This window comes from Acanthisitta chloris, unplaced genomic scaffold, assembly GCF_000695815.1.
Source record: "Acanthisitta chloris isolate BGI_N310 unplaced genomic scaffold, ASM69581v1 scaffold513, whole genome shotgun sequence".
Classification (NCBI taxonomy): domain Eukaryota; kingdom Metazoa; phylum Chordata; class Aves; order Passeriformes; family Acanthisittidae; genus Acanthisitta; species Acanthisitta chloris.
Genome location: NW_008663052.1, coordinates 15,662 through 27,258, shown reverse-complemented (window position 1 = coordinate 27,258; position 11,597 = coordinate 15,662). Strand labels below are relative to the sequence as shown.

The following is an 11,597-nucleotide window of genomic DNA, read 5'->3' as shown; positions in this document are numbered from 1 at the left end:
TAGGCTTTGCTGCCAGTAGATAAACTTTAAACAACCCTGGAGCACTTTTCTCTATCAGATTTCTTCTTTCAAGGTGGAATGCTTCTGGAGTTCCAATCTTATCTGCTTTCACAAGTGGATTTACTAGGTCACAACTGAATTACCCTGAATGCAGGACTTCTGTCACAAATTTAAAATGTATACTCTTGTCTTTCCTGCTTCATTGGTAAAGCTCACAAGAAAATGCATGAAGGTTTGCTTGGTTTTAATTATTATTAGCATAATTATAATTATTATTATTATTAAGAGTGTGAATGATGTATATGCTGCAGTCATGAAATAGTGACTTTTCTTTTGGTGAGGATTCTGCTTTCTGTCTCTCTGTGGGGTAGACTTCATGTTGTTCAGCATTCTTGTAGTCAGACATCTTCTGGGTTAGACTGCTGTTTCTCACCCCCATGACCTGGTGTCAACTTATACAGTGAGTTCTCTTAGACCTTACATTATCAAGAAGATTGTCTGTCTCCTATGCGAATACTGAATCAAGGCTGCTTGTTTCTGCTGTGCAGGGTTGCTCCCTTCACACACAGGAATGTAGGACTATTCATTGAAATACAGCTGTTATCTGGTTTTCATTGTTCCTTGTCATTGCATGCACAAATGCTGCAGTACTCAAATAGCAAAGTACTTTCAGTTGCTCTTAAAATGTTTTTAATTTCCTCACAAAACTCTGAACATCTCTGGGGACAAAAAAGTGCCTGTATGGGGCAAAATCTATCTATATGTATATGTACACACATATGTATCTATAGAAATAAGCAGGATAACAACTTAAGAAGGACAAGTGTACTTATCTGTCTTTATGAAAAGAGCTTGCATATACCATCATCTAACTTCTGATCAGGTGACATAGCCTGTTCCAGTTTACTTCTGAGCAATGGGACTTAAATACACTTAAAATGGGAGGGACAATGGGAACAATAGTGTTTCCATGGAATGCTGAAGTGTTTGCATTTTGCTGTTCATGAAAAGCATCACAGGTAACTGAAAACTAAGTTCTCGGCAGATTCTCCAAATGAGTACAAAACAGAAGTCTAAACATATCAATATAAAACTATATTGTATTAATAGATTAATTTGACTGTATATTAATAACAAATACAATTGCATAATAAATATATTTATGTAATTTATTGATATTTTTATTCTTGTAACATTATCTTCACATTTTTAAGTTGGAGATGTTGAAGGAGGCTCTACAGGTCTCTATCTAGGCTTTGTCTAGCTCAGTCTTGAAAGCCTTCCAGGACAGAGATTCCACCATATCCTTGGGTACCTGTTACAGTGTTGAAGTAACCTCCTAGTGAAAAAGCGTTTTTTTCCAAATGTTCAACCTGAACCTCCAAAATCATAATGATGCTGTAGTCCCTTGTTTGCCATGAGCTGTTACCCAGAACAGTTTGGCCCCTTCCTTTCTCTTGCTTCCTTTTCTTGCCTGTCACATAGGCTACTGATAGATTGCCATTTGACCATCTCTTTGCTCATCAGTCCTCATTAGTCATGTGATACAGGTGCATGAACATCTTGTGTATTGCTACTGATAGAGAGCAGAAAAATTCTTAGGCATATAAAATAATTTTAATAAACTTGTACAACCCAAGTGGTCTCAAAAATTAACTTTTCTGTGTTTCTTTATAAAACTCTGTGTAAGAACCACATGTAGTGCACACAATATCATTGTCTGTGAAACCATGGTTGCATGGGGGACATGATTGTTCCCTTCCACTTTAGGTCTATATGTTTCCAAAGCTTTCAGCTAACATAAATTATCCTTCTGCTGTTTGGTCAGAAATTGCACAGGGCCAATATATGGAAAATCTCTTCTTAAAGAGGTACAGGACCAATTCTCTCTCTTATCCTACTTTTTCCTTTCTTGTCCCAGGAGATGCTCAGAGTTTGAGGATAAAGAAAATTAACATTTTGCAGAGGACCAGAATCAGTTTTATTGCTTTCACATTTTCAGTTATATGCAGACAGAAAAACATGACAGGAAGGCCTTCTGCTGTGACTTGTCTATGAGAACCACTCTTATGAAACCTTTGCTTTTGTGGAAAAACTGTTGTAAGCCAAGAGGGCTTTTACTGCATCCTGTCATCTTATGGTGTGGAACTGCAGTGTTGTGGCTTCAGCTTGAATTCTTCTCAGTATTAATGGTCCTGGAACACATACAATAATTAGCAGTGGATAAATTCTACTATTGTCTTATTGAAAACCAGGGGAAAATATGTAACTATTTAAATGGTATTCTCTCTGATTGCACACAGAAAGCAAGAAAAGAACAACGGATTTTTTTCTGTCTTACAACTGGTGATGATACTACCTGAAAGCTAATTGTTTTGGTAGCTGTCTCTTTCACTGTAATTGCTGTCCATATTTTCTTCATGTGCAACAGTTCTTTGCATCTTACTAGCAGCAGATCTCAGCATTGCTTACATAGAGGGATTAATACTGCACTGTGGCTTCCAGGTTCAGGAAATACGATACTACCTCCTAATATTAAAGAGGACTTGAATTTTATTTGGTCTTCATCTGCTGGCTTCTTTCTGTTGAAGACTCTTCTTTTGAAACAGCCTGTAGATCAGTGTGGAATCCCAGGGACAGTGGTCACATCTCATATGTCCTTTCTAGAATCATCTTTGGAAGCAAACTCTGGGATCTACATAGCCTGGAGCATATGAACATAAATCCTCAACATAATACATAGTATTGGGAAACAGAAATAAATACTTAGGAAAATTTGGGCCTAATGGAAGAGAAGAAGAATTGCATACCTGTCACAGTGTAATAGATCTTCTAAAATTATGAGAACCACTGCTTTATACTTTCTTAATGTCTAGCTTTCAGTACAAGAGGTTCCAAGGAAATGTGAACAAAATCCTCCTAACCTGTAATTTTAGAAATTCCACCATATGAGAATTACACTGTTCATCAAAAAATAACTAATAAATAAATTAGAGCAAGTCAGTACACGGTTCCAGTGCATGTGAAAATGCAAGAATTATATTTTTCTTTCTGTTATCATGTGTATCTATAACTCTGATTGATAAATAATCTGTCTTCTCTGTGGTTCTTCTCTCTCACTGCTACTGCTTAGGGGTTAGTGGTATCACCTAGCCTTCATGGGATTCTCTGAGGCTTAAATTTTCTAATGACAATAAAATGGTTAACTTCTGTGGTACAAAAAAACCCAAAACCACACAAAGTATTTTTACACATTAAATAAGTATAGAAATCTGTGCTATTAGAAATAATGCATTAGAGGTGCATGGAACAATTTGCATAACTTGCAGAGAGCTATGGTCGTTCCAAAGATGCCATAATAAAAACTTTAGAGCCCCTTTAGTTCCCAAATTTTTAGTGGCTTTCAAGTCTCACAGACATATTAACAAGGTGCTTTATTTACCCTGAAAACAAATGTGGCATAAATGAAAAAGTAATGCTTTACTAGCCTAATGCTAGCAAAGTGAGTTGCTCAAGCATTGTACAGGGACACAGAGAGTCTTCAGCTTCTAAACAAACCTTTCTCAAGCTGGCATGAATGAGATGTCACCAGAGTTTTGCTACTCATTTGTCTAAACATCATTACTGAGTTTTCAGCTGACAATTAACGTAGAACTGTCCTGTCTTAAATTCCATGATGCCTGTCAGTATTAATTGGTTCCTTTGCTCCCAAAGGTGACAGTGAAAAAAGAATCCAGCTTCCAGTTCCACCACTTCATTTATAATATGTTTCAATGACAGTGCTTCTGAATAGCCAAGATGCAAAGAACAAACTGTCGGAAACTGCTGCTGTATGTTAAATGAAGACAAAGGCATCAATGGCAGCATTTCTGGTTTTTTCTTCTGCTGTTACACCTTCATCCTAATGGAAATTGTGAGCCTAATAATGGAAAACAAACCTCCTTAATTTCACAAGTGTAAAGATCTTCCAGAATTCACATTTCCCCAACAATGCACAGGCATGGACACATATGACCTCAGTGCCTAAGACGTGACTCAGGCTCATAGATTTAGGAAGATATTTGACTCTTAAACTTGGCTATAACTTTCCTTGTGAAGAAGTAAATATGAAATTTGTGTTCTGGAAAAAAACCCACTCCAAATTAAAAAGGGATTACACATGGGGTAAGGAACACAACCTAGAATAAAACTATAAGAAAATCCTATTGAAGAGGGCTGGAAGTTTTGATGCAGAATGAGGTTATGTTTCAGAGAACAAATTTGTTTTATGACTGACTCAGTGATAATAAATAACAACTAACATGTTCTGAATTATTAATCCAGTTCTAGCATAAGATTGTTCTTAGGATGGTCTCAGATGCAGAATAAGAAAAAAAAAGAAGCTAACACAAGGAGAATGCCCAGCTGGAAATGACTCATCAAGATTTGTCTTGCTTAGTGTGGTAGATAGTTAAATATCTGAAGGGACAAGAATTCCCTATCAGTTCCTTGTCTAGTGGCACTGGCAATTATTAACCTATTTATTTCCAGAGAAGGACTGTTTACTCTCAGATGAAGGGGCTTTGACATACGTGGGCCAGAGATTCCAGTTAATTTGCTGAGTCTTGCTGTTGGCGCTGAAGAAATTTGCTGACCCAGTTGATTGTCCAAGCCCTTGTTATCTGTCTCCTTTTCACTTCATGCAATTGCTTCCTAACTCATTCTTTGTCATCTTGTTAGATCATTGCTTTGATCCTCTTTCAGCTGATTAGCTTTCTCTGAGCACTGCTCTGCTCACCTGAAGTCTTCCACATATTTATATGCACATACTAGCAGAAAGAAGGGACAAGGTGAATCATCTCTGGCAATTTCATGATGCATTGTTGAGCATGGATATTCTGAGCACTGCAACAGAGAAAGAAGAGAAAGCTAAAATAATATCCTGCTGATGAATTTCTAGCTCAGTAAGAAATAATTGCTTAAGAACCTCAGTAACTGACTATCTATGGGGATGAAGCAAACTTAAATTAGAGCACACAATAGGAAAATTCCATACAGTGAATGACTCAAGAAGTAGAATCTGGGAAGGGGAGAATAGAAAGAGATGCTTTGTTGCACTTCTGGTGAGTTCAGTCATGAAACAGAAGCTTCAGATTGGTTTTTGTCCAGACAGCTGACATATTCAATGTATTTCATTGTTTTAAAGAAGAAGCACATAAATCCAGAACCAAAGCATATAAATCCAAGAAGCATATAAATCCAAATCCAACACCATAACAGATTTAAGACTTATGGACTAGGCCTTGCATTCTCTATCTCTCTATAGGTATAATGTGCAGGATACACATTAAGATATAAACCCAAAAGTGTACATATTACCAGCAGAAAGTGCTTGTGAAATCTTTAATCTTGTTTAAAACAGCTTTATGACTCCCTCAGTCAGAATCTGACCTACATTTTATCCTCTCTGTGTTTCACAATGGACTTTCGAGTGTTCCTGATTTTGTCCTCACCTGTACTGAAAAAAATACCTCACAGGTTCCTGAGCACATCACTGAGTCATCTGTGAAGAAAACTGACCAATACTAATGCATGATCAAAGCTTGTTAAGTACTTCAACACAGATAAATTCCTTAGTTTGGTAAGAAGAACCCAGGACACATCCAGGTGGATACTATTGTTGTTTCCATTGCCCATCAAACTACTGTTTAGCTATATAGTTGTGCTTATCCTAAACTGATTCTGTAAGGCACCATTCATACTGCTTAATGTTACAAACCTAACTCAGCTGGATAAATTAGGAGCTTGGTATCCTTTGATTCCACAGCTGATGAAGGAGATGAACAGGATTAGGACAGGAGCTTAACTTAGATGTGCTGAATTCTATTCTCAAATTGTCTCTGCTGAATCACTCTCTGAAAGCCACCCTCACATAATGGTACTTTATGGAAACTAAGCATCTACTGTAGGCAGCTCTGTTAAGAGACCAAGTTGCAGATTTTTCTGTCTGCTGCTTTTACGCACAGGAACTCAAGTTGTAAAATGTAAAATTCATGCTGTGCTTGATGGGTCAGGAACAAAACTGGTCAAATATGCAGAAATTAAGTAATTGAAAATGTTTTGAAGGTTCTAAATTCAGGTGACTTAATTTATTTTTTATATTAGTGAATTTGGTTCACCTACTTTTTGTCATTTATATGCTGAATACATTGGTGTAGTGTATTAAAAATTAATTCTTAATTAGAATGGTATGTTTTAAATGAGAGTAAAATGTTCCCCCAATTATGGAACAGAAAATTAAATAAGAGTAAAAGCAGATGGTATAAACATGCAACTCATGAACCTTTGAGACGTCACAGGCAGTGTGCCATGATATTTATCAACATTTATGGGTTCTTCTTGCTTGCTCTTTGGCCTGGGACCTTTGGATCTTTGAGTCCAGTAGGATGTTGCTACAATAAGAAGAAATGTTTGACAATTTTGCCCTCAGTTTTCAGAAGTTGAGTACAGTACTTATTAGGTGTCTTCCTCATAACTGTATTGTAATTTAATTAGTTGTTTACAAGAGCTTTGGTAATTTTTGTGAGAAAGGTATTGTGTTTGTGTCCTCCCACATCATCTCTTGCTCAATCCTTCCTCCTCTCTGAGGTCATTTGAGGGATAAAGGCCTACCCAATAAAGAATCAACACATTAATTGTAGCATTGTTTATATTACTGAAACCCCACCTCCTTCCCACTTCCTGCCTCTAAAACTGACATTCTCCAGAAACAGTCTTTCTCAGCCAAAATAATGGCAGAGGTGTCAAGCCGGCTTCAGTAATATGGAATCTCATGACTTTTCCTCAGAGTGCCTCTTTATTTTGTTCCTATTTGTCTGATCCTAGATACAATCTTCTCATCAAATCATCTTGTAATTAACTACTAATGCAACTGACGCATGAGTAAGGTGTAGAAGGAATACTTCCCTAAGCAGCAATGCTAGGAGTTGAAGGACACATAAAAATATCTCAGAATTGCTCCCTGATTCATTCAGGATGGTTCTTTGTATTCTAAATGTTTTTATATCTCCTCTGCTCTTCAGCACTTTTCTAGTCTAGTTTCCAGTGACTTAGATAATGGGGTGCTTTTTGTGACAGGAAATGCTTGTTTTGTGGAATGATAAACATACTGTTCAGTTCTGCTTTTATTACTTGTAGCTCATGACCATTAATTTACACTTAGTCCAATGATTCCTATTTATCTGTGTAACTCTGATACTTCTCTTGGTTTTGCTTTATGCTCCAAGTTCTCTCAAGTGTGTACAGTGTCTTTCCACTATTAACATTTCAAGTGAGTTAAATCCAGAGATAATGGCATATATAAGAAAAAATTGCTTCAGGATACCTCGCTGTTCATAAAAGAATAATTCAAAGCAAGAAATAAATATTTCTGTAAGCCACAGAATTTATGTTGCCTGTTTTCCTAGAGTTTTTTGTTAAATTATCCTATACTTAAGAAACAGAAACTGTAACAAAAAATGTTAAATTATCCTATACTTAAGAAACACAAACTGTAATAAAAATTTTTTTGCAATGTGCCATTTATATTCCTTCTGTCTCTGATTTGGTTTTTCTTGTGGCTTATAATAGAGCTATATTCATAGATAAGATATTCTCACATCAGTGTTATCACTTAATGCAATATAAACCGTATCCCCAAAATCTTGTATCTAAATAATACCAGGATAAATGGAACATCACGAGGAGAAAGCATTCATTATATCTACAGATATGTGGCTTGACTAATGAATTTGTCCCACAGTGTAACTCTGATACTTCTCTTGGTTTTGCTTTATGCTCCAAGTTCTCTCAAGTGTGTACAGTGTCTTTCCACTATTAACATTTCAAGTGAGTTAAATCCAGAGATAATGGCATATATAAGAAAAAATTGCTTCAGGATACCTCGCTGTTCATAAAAGAATAATTCAAAGCAAGAAATAAATATTTCTGTAAGCCACAGAATTTATGTTGCCTGTTTTCCTAGAGTTTTTTGTTAAATTATCCTATACTTAAGAAACACAAACTGTAATAAAAATTTTTTTGCAATGTGCCATTTATATTCCTTCTGTCTCTGATTTGGTTTTTCTTGTGGCTTATAATAGAGCTATATTCATAGATAAGATATTCTCACATCAGTGTTATCACTTAATGCAATATAAACCGTATCCCCAAAATCTTGTATCTAAATAATACCAGGATAAATGGAACATCACGAGGAGAAAGCATTCATTATATCTACAGATATGTGCCTTTTTATTTTTTTTTGGAAGGGGGGAGGGAGGCCGGGGAGGGATGGGATGGTGTTCAAGATGCACAGCCTATTGCCAGTTGTTATATTGTAGCGAAGGTCAGACTGAGGCTGGTGGAAAAACAAGGGCTGGTGTTCTCCTTGTTCATATCAGCTTGAATTTGTAATTGTTCTACTCTGATCTTTAGAGTAATTCCACGTCAAACATTACAGATTGACCTGATCCATACTAGATAAATAAGAACAAATTGAACATCTGTACTAGAAGAAAGCAGAGGTGAGATAAAAGCACAAAATTTGCATTTGAATAGAAATCCAGAACTGAACATTTCATGTATGGAGAGAGGAATCTCTTTCTATTTCATACTGAAAACTCTTGAGACATAAATTGTTTCTTTAGGTTTGAGGGTCTTCCTTCCCCGTAAATCTTTAGCTCCTGAACCTAGGATACCTAGAATTTTTTTTTTGGATTAAACAAAAAAATTACAACCCCCCACCCCAAACCACATTTTTTTATGCATTAAAAAGTAAATCTGAAAATATTCAAGGATAACAGAAATATTTCCCCCAAATTGGTAGATTTGTTCTGGATTTTTTTGGGTGATTTTTGCATTGCCAATGAACACTGGCAAAGTTTATTTGGATGCTGAGCAAGCATACATGGCAGCTAACTCTTTTCATGCACTTATACATATTGATAAGAACACCACCCAAGCCTTTTCTTCCGCAAGCTAAACAGTCCCAGTTCTCTCAGCCTTTCCTTATATGACACATGGTCTCATAATCATCGTTGTGACCTTTTACTGAACTCTCTCTGGTAGTTCCATATGTCTTTTGTACTGAAGATCCTAGGACTGGACACAGGACTCTAGATATGGCCTTTCCAGAGCTGAATAGAGGGAGAGGATAACCTCCCTTGACCTTTTATTTGCTTCCAAAGACCTTGCTGTAGTGAAGTTTGGTGGCTGTACTTGTAAGTTCTTCATTAACCCCTAAAGATATATTCAAATAGCCCAGATCCTGATGGAAGACTCAAGGGCATGCTTCAACTATAAGTGAACCACTCTGTCTGGAACTTGAGAGCACAGTCTTTCTTGGACATGCATACATTCCAGTTCTCAACAATTTCCTCAATTCCTTCAGCATTGGAGAAAAAAATAGTATAGCTAAGCTGTCAAATTTTTCTTCATGACTTTGTATAACGAGGACCTACATTTCAGAGCTTATTCTTTTAATTTTACCACAGCAAGTGTTGCTACAATATAGATTGAATTCTTGTTTGCACTTTTCTATCCACTATGGGAGCAATTCAGATGACGACCTTTTTCTAATTTATTGTGCTGTGTAAAAAAACAACTGGCTTTTTCTGGCTTCTAAGATAACTAGTCTACTGGCAGGAGGGGTATCAATGACCCAACATTGGCTATCTTCTCTGCCTCAAAATGTGGGCTATATAAACTAAAATAATTTTGGTTGTTTGTTCCTCCTATCTTTCCCTCTGCTGCCACCATACGGTTAAGCATCAGTAAGCCAAGAGATGACGAACTAACCAGCTTTTTAGAATTGCACTGGTCTGCTTTTGCTGGCTCTTTTCGTTGGTGCATTTTAAAAATACGGTAGATGTGCATTACCAATTTTTCAGTTAAAATGTGCAAGATATATACTGTCTCAAGCAAAGGCCATGCTAGTCTGTAGAGAGGCACTGTGAATTGGACTGCATTCCTTATCAGTCACTTTTTCTTGACTACAGGATCTGGGAATCCCCACTCCTCCAGGCTGCCAAAGAGAACAACCTCGCAGCCATTAGGAAACTTGCCACTGATGGATCATGTGATATCTACCAGAGAGGTAACTCGGATTATTTGCAGAGAACAGTTTGCTGTGGAAGGCAAGAGACTGCTACAATGAGTTGTTTGTTAAACTCTAAAACATTTATGTTAGCAAACTCAAATGACTTGACTCCATGTCAACAGCTTTGCAACAAAGTGTGTTGTGACATAGGGAGCGCCTCAAACCCTAAAGGAGTGGTGAAGATCAGAGTTTTAGAGCTTGAAGCAGCCTTTATTTTGAAGAATCAATAAAGGCTTAGAGGGACTGAGGGAGATGACCCACTGTGGAAAGGGTGTCAGTGGAAGGGCTGTGTGCTCATTCACTTCATTCCTCAGTCTGCTGTCACTTAACAAACACCTGACTTTTCTCCTTAGCATGCAGATTTTGGCGAAGGACAGAGACTGTGCAGTTATGTGGCTGTACTATGCCATATGATGGGGCAGCACCTGACAGTACTCAAGGGAGGATCTAGCACTACCATAATTCTCCACCTCAATAAATCTATTTCTGCTTTTGTCCCATACAGTTGAATGTCTAGATGAGTCACATGCTTATCCTACTGCTTCTAGGTGCACTGGGGGAGACTGCCCTTCATGTAGCTGCCTTGTATGATAACTTGGAGGCGGCGGTGGCTCTAATGGAAGCAGCTCCCGAGCTTGTCAATGAGAGGATGACATCAGAGCTCTATGAAGGTAACATTGCTGGGAATGAGGATGGACAGGATTCCCTCCAGGAGAAGAGAGGAAGTACTACCTGTACATTTAGGAAATTGGCTTATACTGTTCTTGGTTCACTATATTGCTAAACTGCAACATAGCAAAACCAACACACAAATGGCATCTGACCTTTTGAGGAAGGTGGAATTATATTAAATGCATGTACAGACATGCACAAATGTGCAAAGGCCTTAACCACAGTTTGTTCTATTGGCTACTGTGGGATTGCAAGGATATGTATAGTTTGCATTCTGGCATACTTGTTTGTAACAAAAAGGATAACTACTTGATCTCCCCTGAAAGGAGAAAAAGTAGTTCTTTGGCTGACAAAAGAGTAGGAGTCGAAAACAAATGTGGCCACTGCTTTTGAGACTAAAATCTTATTCAGGTTTTTAAAGAATGGTTCTGGTTGAGCACACAAAAATTCCAGTCTGAATCTTGAAACCACTAAAATAATAATGATGGGGGGTTTAAAAATTCTGAAACCTAGTTTGAAGGATTAGAGCAAGTACTTGGGAGCTTTGTCTTGACCTTGTCTTCATGTCCTATAAGGAAAGCATAGTCATTTGAGACTAAAATCTTATTCAGGTTTTTAAAGAATGGTTCTGGTTGAGCACACAAAAATTCCAGTCTGAATCTTGAAACCACTAAAATAATAATGATGGGGGGTTTAAAAATTCTGAAACCTAGTTTGAAGGATTAGAGCAAGTACTTGGGAGCTTTGTCTTGACCTTGTCTTCATGTCCTATAAGGAAAGCATAGTCAATCACACAGAGTGTGCATCC

The 11,597-nt window shown here is 37.3% G+C and overlaps 1 protein-coding gene across 1 annotated transcript in view; it reads left to right on the top strand.

The window, feature by feature from the left end:
- LOC103798554 (transient receptor potential cation channel subfamily V member 6-like) overlaps positions 1 to 11,597 on the top strand; it is a 24,950-nt gene that overhangs the window by 195 nt on the left and 13,158 nt on the right. The window contains exons 2-3 of the mRNA XM_009070827.1: positions 10,017 to 10,114; positions 10,666 to 10,788. Coding sequence (XP_009069075.1) covers positions 10,017 to 10,114; positions 10,666 to 10,788 — 221 coding nt within the window. The remainder of the gene's footprint in view (positions 1 to 10,016; positions 10,115 to 10,665; positions 10,789 to 11,597) is intronic.